Genomic DNA, 17584 nt, shown 5'->3' with positions numbered 1-17584 from the left:
ACTGGTACAAACTAACTCCAGGCTTTCAGACCGCGTTCATGTGTCCGTTGCGAATGGGCAATACTCTAAAACACATTCAGTATTTTCCTAGTAAAGAACTTAACCAAACATATCTAAAATGTAGGCTTCATTTACTGGAGACCTTAGAGGTTACAGGACCAAGAATAGGGATCCCTAAGACACAACAGTCTTGTAGGATATGTAAGGCAGCAAATCCGGAGGAAACCGTATTGTCCTTCCGGGAGAGAGGACCGACTAAGGAATATATGCTGCAGATTCATCACACGTGGGATCGTTTTGGTTCACAGCCCTGCAGACAATGATCTGGGACTTCCACTTTCCACTGCTCGATTATGGATGAAATTCAGCAGACAGCTCAGGCAAAGCCACCTTAACGTGCCGCCCCCCGTTGGACAGCATATGACCACAATCACAGAGATTACATCAGTAATTACATCATTTATGAAATCACTGATGGCATAAGACATATGAGTTAGCTAACGAAAGCTCTAATTATATGAATACAGTTTTGAAATTGTAGGACTTATTTCACATGAAATGCATATTAACAAGGTACATTATTTTCTACTGCAATTATACAGCACATTTTATTCTGCTCCAGGTTCTTTAAATGTGGTGTATGCACAAAACTGAATATTTAAGAAAAGGGCAAGGTAACTGAATCCATGAGTACCATTGACTCAGCAGAGGCTGGAAGTACTAGCATGACAGGGAAGGGGATGAAGACAAGCAGGCCTGGGTGGTCAATCAGGGACAGTGGACAGAATCATTTATAACATTGCAAGTAAGGGTAAGGCTGTTCTGCATTTATGGGCATAAACCATGCATCCAAGACAAACTAATCAGTGAGAAAAGGAGTTTAAAAATCAATAACGAGAATTGAACCTCTTGGGTCATATAAGTTTCTGGCTCAGCACACCAGGGCAGATTGCCATAAAGCGTTTGGTGGAGACCAAATCCCACCTTGTTAAAAAAAAAAGACATCCAGCATAGAAAGCCTCTACAAACATAACTAGTTCTGGTGGGTGCATGTTTCGACACAAAGGCGTTCACACAAGCAAGTTCAAATCTCACTTCCACCCTCCCTTGTTCTGTTCCCTAATGCCACCTAAAAATCTCTTTCTGCACCAAGAGCGCAGCCCAAGTCATCACCTTCCTGCTACGGCCACTTTCTGCTGTCCAGAAAACTCTGGCCCAATAAGGATTTACTCTCCTGATGGACCGGTCAGACAATCTACAAAAAATGCAACCAATGAAGAAATGTAGGGTAAGGACCTTTGTCCCAATAAGAATGTGTTCATTTTCGACTAAAAGCCACTCCATTGAGACCTTGGAAGCAACTCAATACATTAGTGAGCCTCCCACTGGCCCTACTTGTGCCACCTGTCATAATATGGTTGGCATGAGAGGTACCACATACAACGCACGTTCAATGACAAAACACTCATTTGAACATATACAAGCCATTATCAAAAACCCAATTGTATCTATTGTCCATCACAGAAATATTGCACTCCAATGACTAAAAATTGCCAGTGATGTATGAAAGGCATTCCATTCATCTACAAGATTAAATGCATGAATCGTAGCAACACGAGAAGTGGAGGAATAGCGTTAGTCCAGAGAGATGGAATCCAAGTAGAATATTAAAATCAATTTTAGCAATGTCAACATAAAACAAAAACATACATGTCACAAATTTTAAATACCAATTGAACAGTTACAAAATATACATAAATTAGTACAAAGAACAACGTGACGGCTTAAATATGTTCAAATATTTTGCAATCCCATTTTCTTGGACTCACACAGTGTCATGTCTGTCCTCTCTTATTATGAGCCAGACAGGTGGGGGACCTTTGTCATGACGAGATAATAGCTAACACGGATGCTCTTCAAGCAAAAGCTTCTCGAAGCGACCAGCTCACATACGGATTCTCTGCCCAGAGAAGGTTTAGCAAGGCAGGGCGACATTGCACAATGTTGGACCAGCATTCTTGATCGAATATCTTTAAAAACTGGACAGAAGAGCACAAAATGCAGAGTTTCCTCCTGTGCCTCGCATCCAAAGGGACTGATTTTGCCTTCCCTGGCCCCTGACCAGCGGGACGTAGATCTTATAGGGAGGCAATTAAATTGTGCTAGAGTCAATAGGTTTCTCTTAGCAGGATTATTTGCCAATAATAAATAGTTTTTTCTGAATTGCATCAATTGAAATAATTGCCACATTTCTGTTAGTGCCCTTCTGTATTTCCCCATGTTCTCTCTCGACATGGGATTGACAGTAAAACATAATATAATAAACAAAAGCATTAAGTAAAAAGTGCAAGTGCTGGTGGGGGACTGTAGGGATACAGAAAACAGGCCCCAAGTGCAGCCGCTGCAGGGAGGCAGTGCAAGTGTGGATCTGGCGGGGGAGGGTAGCTCGGCCCAGGCTCTGAGGGTTGGCCAGGTGACCAGTGCAGTTTCAGTCAGGAGTTCAGCAAGGGAGAGGAGGAGAGGAAGCAGAAGCAAAGAGGAAGGTTTTGATGTGCTTTGGGAACCAGAGATTGTGCTCAAGTTTCAGGGAGGCTGTTCCAGAGGGAGGCCCTGGCCGAAGACAGATCTACCTCCAACTCATTGCTTGGAGAAGCGATTGACCCTGAGGGAGTTGTCGGCGAATGGTTGAAGAGCTCGAGAAGGAAGATATTTAGGAAGAGAGAGGTGAAGGTATTGAGATCCCAGAAGGCCTTGTGTACAATGCAGAGGGTTTTTAACTTAATCCTTGCAGCCACTGGGAGCCAGTGCAGAGATTTCAGTCCTGGAGATGCACAATCCCTGGGCTTGAGGCCAAGGCCAAGCCTCGCAGTCCTGTTCTGTAGGAGTTGCAGAGAGTAGAAGCAGGCAGATTTAGCAAGAGGCTGTTGCAGTACTCCAGCCTAAAGAGAACCAGACCTCTCAAGACAGTGAGCTTCTGGGGGAAGGAGAGGAAAGGAAGAATACCTCCGAGGACGTGCAGCTGGTAGTGTGACTTCTTAGAGACAGAGATGCGAGGAGAGATGGAGAGTGTGGAGTCGAAGATGACCCTGGAGTTTTTAGCCTCACAGGTGGGAGAGGGCCAAGAGAGGCCAGCCAGAGAGTGACAGGAAAGGAGGGAGCAAGTGTGCCTGTGAGGAGAATCTCAGTCTTACTGGCATTGAGGCAGAGATCATTGGCGGCACACTACCCCTGGATAGCCGACAGTCAGAGATGATAGAAGGAGAAGAAGTGGCAGAAGGTAGCCTGAAAATGAGTTGAGCGTCATCCGCATAGCACTATAGGTTGGGGCAGAGAGCAGCAATGCGGTGGGCAAAAATGCCAGGTATTGGTTGAAAAGCCAGGGAGAGAGGTTAGACCCCTGGGGAACACCACAGTTAGAGATAGAGGAAGGAACGCAGTTGGATCTGGGAGGTGAACAGCACTTCATACTTAAACCGGGTTGCAGCAGCTTTAGTAATTAACTTAAGGTTAATCAAATGGTAGTCAACATTCAATTTTACCAACCACTTGCTCACATGGGACAGCCATCGAACTTACTTACATCCACCTCTTGTCGACAGATATTTGATGAGTGAATGTGTACCTTTGGATACGCCCATAATCTGAGCCAGTGAACAACTGGTGCCGGCTCCCATTTCACCACCCAAAAGCAGCATGCCCAACTCAGTATGGACGCCATCATTTGGGACCGATTGAGTAAGGCCGAGAAATAGGTTTAAGAAAAAATTCTAAGAGACTTGGATGCGTGGTGCGTTACCATAACCCCATAACGATGCTCCATATTTTTCTGCAGCTTTCACTTTGCTAGCGTACACCGTCTTTATCAAGTCTGGTGGCTTGGTACTGACAAATCTAATCCCACCCAAGAGCTTGGTTAAGCCAGACCCCTCGTTTCTCAATGTGAGCGGCAGGATTCAGATTGGGAGCAAGACTATCCCCTAATAGTCAAAAGACATCACTCTCTGGAGAATTACTCCATTTGTAAGCATAACAGCCGATTTGGCAGCATTAACTTCCAAATCATAAAATCAAGGTCCCGAAATGTTTGTGGGGCGTGGCTTAAGAGCCATGCAGAAGGATGCGTTCCTGCGAGGCTCCAGCTGATCCGACATAATCCTTTGTTATAATGGCGGCTATATTCACTGTTCGCGCACGTTGAAGGGATGCCTGTGTATGTGAAGTGGTCATGAGTACAGCAGGCTAAACAGCGAGTTTGCAAAAGGTTGATTGAATGAGAGACGGAGTGTTGGCGGCCCAACAAGGAAGTAGGGAACCAAGATGCTTGATGCCTCATAATCAATGACTTTGGCAGAGGATCGGCACTGCAGCACAGAGAGCCGGAGAAAGTCACTGGATGCCGCTGGCAAGACGGTAGCTGCTTATGACCTGGCCTGGTCGGCGACCAGCACTCAGAAGGTTCACAGTACACGCTGCTCACTAGCCCTGAAATAAGTATCTTCGGAGAGTAATTAAGGCGAGGGGAGCCGTGTGGGGTAGTGTCCCGTCAGAGGAATGGAGGACCCACCATATTGAAGACAAGAAGGCACAAGTCGCCTGCAGTAGAAGAGCGGTTTACGGCTGCAAATGAATAAGGGGTGCCGCACTGATGCAGGGCATGCTGCGACGGCCAGGATTGGATCAGGACTGGCTTGCGGCGATACGGCCCGTGAGGGTCCAACGAGGTCAAATCGAGGTATGCAGAGCATAGACAAGCAGTGGCTGGCAGGGGAATGCTCCAAATATAAAGAGGCAGTGTAACAACCTTTCAAACAGCCCCCCCGTTGTAATCCAACTAAGTGGCGGAGAGGGCAGGGCACACAGAAATATTAAGAATCATAAACTGTTTCCACTGCAGTCCGCTTCTGCATGCAGAATGTCGCCCACACACCGAGCGAGAAGGCGGGGTAGCGGCTTCCATCACGGTCCGCCCCGGATAGTGATCAATGATGCAGCTGGCCGTTCTGACACAGAACAGGAGACGAATCAAATGCCAGGCTCCACTGCGGTCCGCCCAAAGGCAGTGCACTCGGCCAGGCAAGGCAACAAACGGGGGGTATCCCGTGCGGTCCAGCAGGCACTGCCTGCCATTGGAATAAGTGCAGTCAAGCAAGGACTGCAGTTTATAAAAATGGACTGCATTTCGGTTTCCACTGTGGTCTGCCCTAATACAACAAGCACGGCCCATAATACGTGGAAGTTAACATATTGCATGACTCCACTGCGGGCAGGACAGCATTAGCTTGCGAACGGAAATTGCTGCTGGATGAGGTGTGAGTGAAGGCCAGCCCCGATCGTGGAGTGGGAACACTATAGGTGGGTGAGATTCATGGAGGCCCAGCCAACGTCCAAGTAAGCAGCAGTTGGGATAGTTGAAAGTTTGGACACAGAGGATAAGGGTCAAGAGTAACAAAGGGATCCGCTGTGGAAGAAACTTATTGCATATCTGTGAAAACTTGAGATAGGAGTTACGTCAGCCCCAGCCCTCGCACTGCAATTACAAACAGCGTGCCAGAATTCAGCAACTGTGCAATACTGCCAGGTGAGGGGGGACACCCTGTAAGGACCAGTACTACAAACTGAAGGAGCAAGTGGAGTCACCAGACATAACCGCGTGCTACGCGCACAGGGGTGAGTAGGCACTGCAGGTTTTTCTTGGTGCAACTGGACACAGGATGGCATGTGGATGCTGGCCCTGCGGAAAACTTGCGCCCCGGACGTCAACGCCTTACAAACTATACAAGGTCATCAGATAATAACAGGGGGCCCCAGGAAGCCATAAGCCCTCACGGGTGGCAAGAGCAAGAGCCATAACTGCAGTAACGCTCCAGCACGGTTACCCCTTTGGTACGCAGACTTGGACGCTACCCTATGACTGGCATAAAGGGGTACAACACCAGGGAAACAGGCCCATTTACAGAAGAGCCGCCTGAGAGCAGCAGAAAACTGGCCAGGGAGTCATTGTGAAGTACCGGACACTGAAGAAGTGTGGACATTGCTTCCAAGCAAGAGGGGATGAACAGATCTTAGAGGCCATAGCATCCCTGAAGGAATATCTCAAGGCTAAAAACTGACGGCATCTGTATAGATGCGAACCCGTGGAGACAAGGTGAGGGGTCTGGCTGAACGCACGGGTACACTGTAAAAAGGCAGTTGAAGAAAATACGAGCGACATTAAGGATACTTCTGAAGAAGTCAGGGTGCTGCAGCAACAGGTACGCAATCTAGAAAGAGCGGAAGATGCAGAAGGCAGAGCTCGGCGCAACAATGTGCAAATGATTGGGCTCCCAGAAGGAGGAGGGAACCCGACAGAATAGATAAGAGTCCCTGCTACAGCAGGAAATCGGCCCCGGCGACCTCACGCAGGGATTCATAGTTGAAAGAGCACACCGATCACTAGCGAGGAAACCACAACCGAGAGCTCCACCAAGGCCAATAATAGCCCGGATATTGAACAATCGAAATAGGGAGAAGAGAAGATCCTTGAGCACTTCTGCAAAAGTGGGGGGGGGGGGGGGTGGGTGGGGGTGAGGAGGCTGATCCAACAAGCGTCGGCCACGCTAACAGCTTATCCAGACTACACCCTTCAAGTGCAGAAAAAACAGATTAACTATATAGGAGCTAAAAGGAGATTACGAGTGTCGAACCTGAAATACATGTATCCGGCTAAACTGAAGGTGATCCAAACAGGTCACGCCATTTCCTTTGAGAACCCTGAAGAAGCACACAAATGGATTGAAACGATAGAATTTGCCAACCGGAACAAAGGCTGGTCCGAATAGCGACAAGTAGGCTTCTGCAGTGGACCAAGTTCATCGCATTAACAAGAGTCTGCAAACATACGACGACGAAATGGCTAAACCCTTTCAGATGGATGCTACAAGAGAAGCCCTTGATGTGGTGCTAATTTAAGCGGGCAGCACGATTGAGCACGCGGGAACACCTGCACCAAGGGATGTGTTTGTTCAGCTACTATAGTTTAAGTAAAGTGCACTTTCAAGCGAAGAATGACACAAATACATAAATATCTAATACAACAACTGATGTGTCGCAGGCACATGATCATCAAAAGGAAATTAATTCTTCAAAACCAGTGTCACGCACAAATAATAGTGTAATCAAATCAACAACCCACAAAACTGGAGCCTTGTGTAGTCAAATGAGGAGGACATACATTCTTAATGCCTACACATTGCATTTTAGGCTCTAAAGCAGTTCAAAGGAGTAAGGTTTCTGGTTGTCCAGGTGGCCATTGTACGGTCACAGTGGGTGTGTAGAGACCGATCCAAGGTCAACGTCAGAGAGTGATTTCCTGATGGTGTGTAGAGGACGGCAGGGTGGGTGCTGGTCCAAGGACGTTTTGCCCGGCAGTGGAGGCTGCCTTCATCTGGGCCTACGGATGTCGCTCTGAAGAGAAGGTCTTCTGCAGGATGTCAAGCCAGCGGAAAAGGTGCTTGCATAAAGGGCATATAGGTGGCCCTGACGGGGGGCCCCATAGTCAAGGCGTGGGACCCAGGGAGTATTGAGTCAAGCAGCAGTGTTCCAAGAGAGTCAACATGTGAAGAATCTCCGTGTGAAGGTCGGTAGTGTCTGGATAGAAAAACCAGACTCTCAGGCTCTGAAGAGACACAGAGGAGCTCAGAAAACGCTGATTAAGTCAACCAGGAATGCTTTGCTGTGTAGTCAAGAAAGAAGCTAGCGAGCTGTGCGGTCAGGACGCCTGCAGTCGGCAGTTCTCAGTGTTTGTGTTTCCAGGGGGACCGCAGGTGTGATCACGTTAGTTGATAATCAGAGGGACAGCAATTGCTAAGGCAAACGGGGTTCAGGCAGCAATAGAGAACAACTTATGCAAGGCTGAAACCAAATTAGAAGTCATAAACAGTCAAAGTGACCACCTTAACGGGAATGCCCAAGAGGCTGTCGCCCTACAGCAGAAGTGTTTAGTACACTGGGATAGACTTGGGAAACAGTTATAGGAAATACGTGGAATGTTAGCACACTGAGGTAGATAAACCTGGGCGCTTGTTAGCCTGGTTGGACAAGAGCGAGACGGAGCGTAGCATGATTCGAGCAATTGAAGCAAGCGATGGGGAGCTTTGCGAGACGCAACATGACAAACAAATGTTTCTGTGAGTTACGCCCCTACTATTAGCAATGCTAAATGAATCCATTGCTGAAGCCTAACAAATCTGATACTGAATGTGGCTCTTACAGACCTCTCTCGTTGCTTAATCGCGATGGGAAAATACTGACGGCTCTGAAGGCTAATAGGTTAAAACCTAGGATACACAAGCTTGTGTATTTCGACTAGTCTCGATCCATCCCACATAGAAATATCACATGCAATCAGACGATTGCACCACATAATAGACCAAGACAGTGCCCAGACGCCGTCAAAGCTTTTTCTGTCAGATGGCCATGGTTACTAGTGGTTTTGAAGGGTTTCGGTATAGGCCCCACACATATTAGGTGGGTAAAGCTACTATACAGCAACCCGGCAGCTAGAGTTAAGGCTGGCACCTTGATATCAGAACAATGGGTGTTGAGTAAGGGAACCAGACAGGGCTACCCTTGGTCGCCAATGTTGTTTATATTGGCCTTAGACCCAATAGCGTTATACCTGCTGAAAGAGTATCATGATGCGGCATTAATATATGGGGTAACGCACCTGATCTTCCAATAAGCTCCTCCATCTACAACAACTGGAGACCAATTTACAATATGTACTGATGTGATGGAGCGCAGACTTGTCTGTGATCACAAAGTCAAGCTTATGCCCCCTAGCTGGGTCCAGTAGAAGTTCCCTGGGAGCGTTACCGGTATTACTGATTACATGGGAAACAGAAACATTTAGATACCTGGGAGTAGATATTTTCCATAATCCTAAAGTAGAACATGAGCGGAATACGGCGAAGGCAGTCAATAAAATAGAGAACTATGAAATTCTGGGCCAAACTGCCACTGTCCCTTATGGGGAGGGCCGCATTGTTATATACTGGTTTAGGAGCTCTTATCTAGGTCTCCCAGGATACCTCATAGAAAGGATACCACGGGTTCAAAGCATGGCGGCGCATCTGCTCCTTAGGGTAAAGGGGTTGGAACACATCACTCCTACACTGCTTATACTGCACTTGCTAGCAGTCAAAAAGGAATGACAAAACCATCTGCATTGTCCACAACGCTTACCATGGAAATCATAATGTTTCAGCGTTACACCCAAACCAAAACTCTCAGATCATGTAAAGCTGCTCTCATCAGTGTTCCCGACTTCAAGAGGACAAGGAGGCTCATTGTTCTCATTGTTAGCTACTACTCTATGGAATTCCCTACGCAAACATATCAGCATGAAAGCAAACCAGATATTGCCAAACAATTCACAACCTGGCTCTTCAACTAAAACAAACTGGATACGCAAGCCACGCAGACAAGAAAAGAAGCAAACATGGCACAAACACCCCTAAGAAACCTGGAAACCCTGACCCTCACACCGCTATTAGTCAAGCTAAATCTACCAACTGCTACACCAGATCCATCGCCCATCAAACGACCCAGTAGATCTAGCACACGATACACAGACTTATACTGTACTCTTTAATTTACCCATCAACACCCACGCCACACAAATGCATGCACTGCTACAGTACAGAAATAAAAGACAAATCAAATGTCACCTCAACTCTGGAACCACCCCTTATGGCTAACACCTCAGAGCTTGATTTAACCCCCATACTCACCACACAGGTAACTGGTGCTTCTGACCTACAATCACCACCTTCCCACTATCTCACTAATATGAGCCCTGCCCACTTCTTTTTACAGTGCCATGCACAACAAAGTCAGCGTTGTTAGTAGAGGGCAGTACCATACCTTCTGTCAACAGAAGCCTTTTTTTTGCTATCCCTCAGCACCCAATCCTGCTCCAAGGCTTCACTTCAGCAGTCCAGGGCTTCCTCCATTGCCATCCCTTTGAGCCCCCCTTACCCTTTCCACTGTCCTGGTAACCCTCAGAGACCCCCCCCCCACGTCTAGTGCTTCCCTCTCCTGCCCTAGGCCCCTTCCACTGTCCTGGGAACCCTCTTGTGGCATCCCTCAGAACCCCCCTATCCCATCTCTAGGGCTTCCCTCTGCTGCCCCAGACCCGCCTCCCAAACTGTCCTGAGAACCGTCTTGTAGCACCCCTCAGAGAACCCCCCCCCCCCCGTGTCTAGTGCTTCCCCCTCCTTCCCTAGGCCCCTTCCACTGTCCCGGGAACTCTTGTGGCATCCCTCAGAGCACCCCCCCCATGTCTAGTGCTTCCCTCTCCTGCCCTAGGCCCCTACCACTGTTCCGGGAACCCTCTTGTGGCATCCCTCAGAACCCCCCCCCACCCCCCACCCATGTTTAGTGCTTCCCTCTCCTGCCCTAGGCCCCTTCCACTGTCCAGGGAACCCTCTTGTAGCATCCCTCAGAGAACCCCCCCCGTGTCTAGTGCTTCCCCCTCCTTCCCTAGGCCCCTTCCACTGTCCAGGGAACCCTCTTGTGGCACCCCTCAGAGCACCCCCCGCCCCCCATGTCTAGTGCTTCCCTCTCCTGCCCTAGGCCCCTTCCACTGTCCAGGGAACCCTCTTGTAGCACCCCTCAGAGAAACCCCCCTTGTCTAGTGCTTCCCCCTCCTTCCCTAGGCCCCTTCCACTGTTCCGGGAACCCTCTTGTGGCATCCCTCAGAACCCCCCCACCCATGTCTAGTGCTTCCCTCTCTTGCCCTAGGCCCCTTCCACTGTCCCGGGAACACTCTGGTGGCGCCCCTCAGGGACACCCCGCTCCCCCATGTCTAGTGCTTCCCTCTCCTGCCCTAGGCCCCTTCCACTGTTCCGGGAACCCTCTTGTGGCGCCCCTCAGAATCCCCCCCTCCCATGTCTAGTGCTTCCCCCCTCCTGCCCTAGGCCCCTTCCACTGTCCCGGGAACCCTCTGGTGGAGCCCCTCAGGGACCCCCCGCTTCCCCATGTCTTCCCCCTCCTGCCCTAGGCCCCTTCCACTGTCCCGGGAACCCCATGTCTTCCCCCTCCTGCCCTAGGCCCCTTCTACTGTCCCGGGAACCCTCTGGTGGCGCCCCTCAGAACCCCCCCCTCCCATGTCTAGTGCTTCCCCCTCCTGCCCTAGGCCCCTTCCACTGTCCCGGGAACCCTCTGGTGGCGCCCCTCAGGGACACCCCGCTCCCCCATGTCTAGTGCTTCCCTCTCCTGCCCTAGGCCCCTTCCACTGTTCCGGGAACCCTCTTGTGGCGCCCCTCAGAATCCCCCCCCCTCCCATGTCTAGTGCTTCCCCCCTCCTGCCCTAGGCCCCTTCCACTGTCCCGGGAACCCTCTGGTGGAGCCCCTCAGGGACCCCCCGCTCCCCCATGTCTTCCCCCTCCTGCCCTAGGCCCCTTCCACTGTCCCGGGAACCCCATGTCTTCCCCCTCCTGCCCTAGGCCCCTTCCACTGTCCCGGGAACCCTCTGGGGACACCCCGCTCCCCCATGTCTAGTGCTTCCCCCTCCTGCCCTAGGCCCTTTCCACTGTCCTGGGAACCCTCTGGTGGTGCCCTTCAGAACCCCCCCCTCCCATGTCTAGTGCTTCCCCCTCCTGCCCTAGGCCCCTTCCACTGTCCCGGGAACCCTCTGGTGGCGCCCCTCAGAACCCCCCCTCCCATGTCTAGTGCTTCCCCCTCCTGCCCTAGGCCCCTTCCACTGTCCCGGGAACCCTCTGGTGCCGCCCCTCAGAACCCCCCCTCCCATGTCTAGTGCTTCCCCCTCCTGCCCTAGGCCCCTTCCACTGTCCCGGGAACCCTCTGGTGGCGCCCCTCAGAACCCCCTCCCATGTCTAGTGCTTCCCCCTCCTGCCCTAGGCCCCTTCCACTGTCCCGGGAACCCTCTGGTGGCGCCCCTCAGAACCCCCCCTCCCATGTCTAGTGCTTCCCCCTCCTGCCCTAGGCCCCTTCCACTGTCCCGGGAACCCTCTGGTGGCGCCCCTCAGAACCCCCCCCCCCCTCCCAAGTCTAGTGCTTCCCTCTCCTGCCCTAGGCCCCTTCCACTGTCCCGGGAACCCTCTGGTGGCGCCCCTCAGAACCCCCCCCCTCCCATGTCTAGTGCTTCCCCCTCCTGCCCTAGGCCCCTTCCACTGTCCCGGGAACCCTCTGGTGGCGCCCCTCAGAACCCCCCCTCCCATGTCTAGTGCTTCCCCCTCCTGCCCTAGGCCCCTTCCACTGTCCCGGGAACCCTCTGGTGCCGCCCCTCAGAACCCCCCCTCCCATGTCTAGTGCTTCCCCCTCCTGCCCTAGGCCCCTTCCACTGTCCCGGGAACCCTCTGGTGGCGCCCCTCAGAACCCCCTCCCATGTCTAGTGCTTCCCCCTCCTGCCCTAGGCCCCTTCCACTGTCCCGGGAACCCTCTGGTGGCGCCCCTCAGAACCCCCCCTCCCATGTCTAGTGCTTCCCCCTCCTGCCCTAGGCCCCTTCCACTGTCGCGGGAACCCTCTGGTGGCGCCCCTCAGAACCCCCCCCCCTCCCAAGTCTAGTGCTTCCCTCTCCTGCCCTAGGCCCCTTCCACTGTCCCGGGAACCCTCTGGTGGCGCCCCTCAGAACCCCCCCCCTCCCATGTCTAGTGCTTCCCCCTCCTGCCCTAGGCCCCTTCCACTGTCCCGGGAACCCTCTGGTGGCGCCCCTCAGAACCCCCCCTCCCATGTCTAGTGCTTCCTCCCTCCTGCCCTAGGCCCCTTCCACTGTCCCGGGAACCCTCTGGTGGCGCCCCTCAGAACCCCACCTCCCATGTCTAGTGCTTCCCCCCTCCTGCCCTAGGCCCCTTCCACTGTCCCGGGAACCCTCTGGTGGCGCCCCTCAGAACCCCCCCCCTCCCAAGTCTAGTGCTTCCCTCTCCTGCCCTAGGCCCCTTCCACTGTCCCGGGAACCCTCTGGTGGCGCCCCTCAGAACCCCCCCCCTCCCATGTCTAGTGCTTCCCCCTCCTGCCCTAGGCCCCTTCCACTGTCCCGGGAACCCTCTGGTGGCGCCCCTCAGAACCCCCCCTCCCATGTCTAGTGCTTCCCCCTCCTGCCCTAGGCCCCTTCCACTGTCCCGGGAACCCTCTGGTGCCGCCCCTCAGAACCCCCCCTCCCATGTCTAGTGCTTCCCCCTCCTGCCCTAGGCCCCTTCCACTGTCCCGGGAACCCTCTGGTGGCGCCCCTCAGAACCCCCCCCTCCCATGTCTAGTGCTTCCCCCTCCCATGTCTAGTGCTTCCCCCCCTCCTGCCCTAGGCCCCTTCCACTGTCCCGGGAACCCTCTGGTGGCGCCCCTCAGAACCCCCCCTCCCATGTCTAGTTCTTCCCCCTCCCATGTCTAGTGCCTCCCCCTCCTGCCCTAGGCCCCTTCCACTGTCCCGGGAACCCTCTGGTGGCGCCCCTCAGAACCCCCCCCTCCCATGTCTAGTGCTTCCCCCCTCCTGCCCTAGGCCCCTTCCACTGTCCCGGGAACCCTCTGGTGGCGCCCCTCAGAACCCCCCCTCCCATGTCTAGTGCTTCCCCCTCCTGCCCTAGGCCCCTTCCACTGTCCCGGGAACCCACTGGTGGCGCCCCTCAGGGACCCCCCCCCTCCCATGTCTAGTGCTTCCCCCCTCCTGCCCTAGGCCCCTTCCACTGTCCCGGGAACCCTCTGGTGGCGCCCCTCAGGGACCCCCCCCCTCCCATGTCTAGTGCTTCCCCCTCCCATGTCTAGTGCTTCCCCCCTCCTGCCCTAGGCCCCTTCCACTGTCCCGGGAACCCTCTGGTGGCGCCCCTCAGAACCCCCCCCTCCCATGTCTAGTGCTTCCCCCTCCTGCCCTAGGCCCCTTCCACTGTCCCGGGAACCCACTGGTGGCGCCCCTCAGGGACCCCCCCCCTCCCATGTCTAGTGCTTCCCCCCTCCTGCCCTAGGCCCCTTCCACTGTCCCGGGAACCCTCTGGTGGCGCCCCTCAGGGACCCCCCCCCTCCCATGTCTAGTGCTTCCCCCTCCCATGTCTAGTGCTTCCCCCCTCCTGCCCTAGGCCCCTTCCACTGTCCCGGGAACCCTCTGGTGGCGCCCCTCAGGGACCCCCCCTCCCATGTCTAGTGCTTCCCCCTCCCATGTCTAGTGCTTCCCCCCTCCTGCCCTAGGCCCCTTCCACTGTCCTGGGAACCCTCCGGTGGCGCCCCTCAGAACCCCCCCCTCCCATGTCTAGTGCTTCCCCCTCCTGCCCTAGGCCCCTTCCACTGTCCCGGGAACCCTCTGGTGGCGCCCCTGAGAACCCCCCCCCCTCCCATGTCTAGTGCTTCCCTCTCCTGCCATAGGCCCCTTCCACTGTCCCGGGAACCCTCTGGTGGCGCCCCTCAGAACCCCCCCCCCTCCCATGTCTAGTGCTTCCCCCTCCTGCCCTAGGCCCCTTCCACTGTCCCGGGAACCCTCTGGTGGCGCCCCTCAGAACCCCCCCCCCCCATGTCTAGTGCTTCCCCCTCCTGCCCTAGGCCCCTTCCACTGTCCCGGGAACCCTCTGGTGGCGCCCCTCAGGGACCCCCCCCCTCCCATGTCTAGTGCTTCCCCCTCCCATGTCTAGTGCTTCCCCCCTCCTGCCCTAGGCCCCTTCCACTGTCCCGGGAACCCTCTGGTGGCGCCCCTCAGAACCCCCCCCCTCCCAAGTCTAGTGCTTCCCTCTCCTGCCCTAGGCCCCTTCCACTGTCCCGGGAACCCTCTGGTGGCGCCCCTCAGAACCCCCCCCCTCCCATGTCTAGTGCTTCCCCCTCCTGCCCTAGGCCCCTTCCACTGTCCCGGGAACCCTCTGGTGGCGCCCCTCAGAACCCCCCCTCCCATGTCTAGTGCTTCCCCCTCCTGCCCTAGGCCCCTTCCACTGTCCCGGGAACCCTCTGGTGGCGCCCCTCAGGGACCCCCCCCTCCCATGTCTAGTGCTTCCCCCTCCCATGTCTAGTGCTTCCCCCCTCCTGCCCTAGGCCCCTTCCACTGTCCCGGGAACCCTCTGGTGGCGCCCCTCAGAACCCCCCCCCTCCCATGTCTAGTGCTTCCCCCTCCTGCCCTAGGCCCCTTCCACTGTCCCGGGAACCCTCTGGTGGCGCCCCTCAGGGACCCCCCCCCTCCCATGTCTAGTGCTTCCCCCTCCCATGTCTAGTGCTTCCCCCCTCCTGCCCTAGGCCCCTTCCACTGTCCCGGGAACCCTCTGGTGGCGCCCCTCAGAACCCCCCCCTCCCATGTCTAGTGCTTCCCCCTCCTGCCCTAGGCCCCTTCCACTGTCCCGGGAACCCTCTGGTGGCGCCCCCCAGGGACCCACGCTCCCCCATGTCTAGTGCTTCCCCCTCCCATGTCTAGTGCTTCCCCCCCTCCTGCCCTAGGCCCCTTCCACTGTCCCGGGAACCCTCTGGTGGCGCCCCTCGGGGACCCCGGCATCTGAGCCCATGGATCACCCAGAAGATCCTGCTCCTGTTCCTCTCACACGAGCCCCCACCCAAAGCTCCCTTGCGCACCCAGAGACCCCATGAGCCGTGCCCACCTGCCCCCACCTTGCAACACCCCCTCCAGTCCACGCTCTGCGCAGCGCACCCCTGCCCGCTCACCTGCATCGAGTCGGCGCTCACAATCTCGCCCCCCACAGCCCTCGCCAGCTGTATGGCCAGTTTGGACTTGCCAGTCCCCGTGGCCCCCAGAACCACCACCAGGCACCGGGTCGCCATGTCCGAGGATGACAGCGCGCGATCTGCGCATGCGCGCGTTACCGAGCACGCATGCGCGATGTTAGTCTGTGGATGCCAGGCGGAAGTACACTGAGTGCGGACTTCCGGCCGCCATGATGGAATGGGCTCCTCCGCCTGGAATTGCCGGGAAATAACACGGTTCATTACATCGGTTGCCATGTTCAAAGGAAAGTATGTTAAACTTCTATGCACCTATTTTTTAAATTAAATATATACAAACATGTAACATATATTCATTAGTACAACACAGGTGTACTTATTTATGAATTCATATCTAACTTCAAAATACATTTGCTGCATAGGTGCAACTAGACTACAATTTCGGGTTTAGGGTGTTGGGGGCTGCTCCCGGTCACCAGGCAGCCCCATACTCAGGTCGGGGAACACCCAACAGGACACACAGATGTGCGGTGCTCATGCCGCAGACGCAAGGGTGGGGCTCACCTCACCCGCTCCGGGACACCGGAGCTCCACAAGTGGCCGGGGGCACCCGGCGCACCGTGGCCCCGGCTCTGGGGGCACCCAGGCCAGGGCCGCCTCCCCATGTCAGGGATGGCACTCTGTTAAGAGTGGCACAGGACACCCAGGAAGGATTTGGGTGGTTGTGCCAAAGTAAAGAGGACAGAATAGTTCACACACAGCGGAAAGAAAGGAGAGCGAAGAGTAGGCAAGTGTAGTAAGGGAAAAGGTACAGGATAGATTCCCATACATGCCAACATTCTGTGACCAAAAATCTGTAGGAATCGTAAAGTTTCAAAAATATTGAAAAAAATCGGTATTTGTTGCCACTAAATCGGTAGATGGTAGGACTGCTTGAAAAGCGGTATCATACCACCTAAATCGGTAGGGTTGGCAAGTATGTAGGATGGGGTGGCGCGTTAATGAGCACAACCCTTTCCTCTCCCTGTTTTCCCCTCCAGTCACCTTTCACTCAGCCAATTCTTGCCTATGACACCCCCGACATACGGCCTGGTAGACACCAACTTACATATATGGGACAGCATTGGTCGCCCATCAACCCAACCTGATACACTTGGCCAACACACACTCAAATAGGGAACGCCCAAGCACTTGTTGGGTCCATCATGCATCCATGGTTCACTAATTTCTAAAGAACTCCTCTCTGAAGTCTTTCAAAACCTTCACAGGAATATATTTGTCCCAACGAGATAGGTGTTGGGGTGTGTGTGTCTCTCTCTCTCTTTCCTTCACTGTACGATCCCAGGTATGTGGTTGTCCTGACAGCCTTGCAAAATGTCTGTCTTGGGTTGATTAAGCTATGGATAAAGTAGCACTGCCCTCTTGGACAAAAACAATTTGCTGGAGAAAAAGGTTTGCAATTTGGCTAATTTATATACCCACAATCCATTGCTGATATGGCTCAGAACTGGAGGTGAACTTCTGGCGATGGCTACTAGGGGCGCTGTGGAGTGTGTGACTTGGCTCTTATGGATTTTCCTATTTTCACATTTCAGGTAAAAGGTTATTTTTTTCCCAAACCTTTTTAAACCCACCATAACTTTGTTGGTGTTGCTAAAAACATAGCCAAATGCTCCAACTACAAAGTTCCTCCTTCAATATATTAGGGACACTGGGAAGTGGGAGGAGCTTTAGCAGAGTTGCATGACTGACAAGAGAGACAAACAGCGAACATCTTCTCTCCAGATGGGGGTGCGGGGAGAAGAAGCAGGCACTGTCAGGACTATACTGCACTGATGCTCACTAATAAGGGGGAAACCAATTATCTAGTTGACCTGAAAGCCTTTCAAGATGTCTTTCTTGGGTTGATTAAGCCATTTATAAAGTAGCACTGCCCTTAGACAA

The 17584-nt window shown here is 53.9% G+C and overlaps 1 protein-coding gene across 2 annotated transcripts in view; it reads right to left on the bottom strand.

Annotated features, from left to right (window-relative positions):
• TRIT1 (tRNA isopentenyltransferase 1) overlaps positions 1-15793 on the bottom strand; it is a 240935-nt gene extending 225142 nt beyond the window's left edge. For both annotated transcript variants that reach the window (XM_069622400.1, XM_069622401.1), the window contains exon 1: positions 15623-15793. In XM_069622400.1, coding sequence (XP_069478501.1) covers positions 15623-15739 — 117 coding nt within the window. In that variant the 5' untranslated portion in view covers positions 15740-15793. The remainder of the gene's footprint in view (positions 1-15622) is intronic.
• Positions 15794-17584: the final 1791 nt, after the last annotated feature.

This window comes from Ambystoma mexicanum, chromosome 11, assembly GCF_040938575.1.
Source record: "Ambystoma mexicanum isolate Mex_15411 chromosome 11, UKY_AmexF1_1, whole genome shotgun sequence".
Lineage (NCBI taxonomy): Eukaryota > Metazoa > Chordata > Amphibia > Caudata > Ambystomatidae > Ambystoma > Ambystoma mexicanum.
The sequence above is the reverse complement of the archived record's forward strand: the minus strand, read 5'-3'. Positions and strand labels throughout refer to the sequence as shown.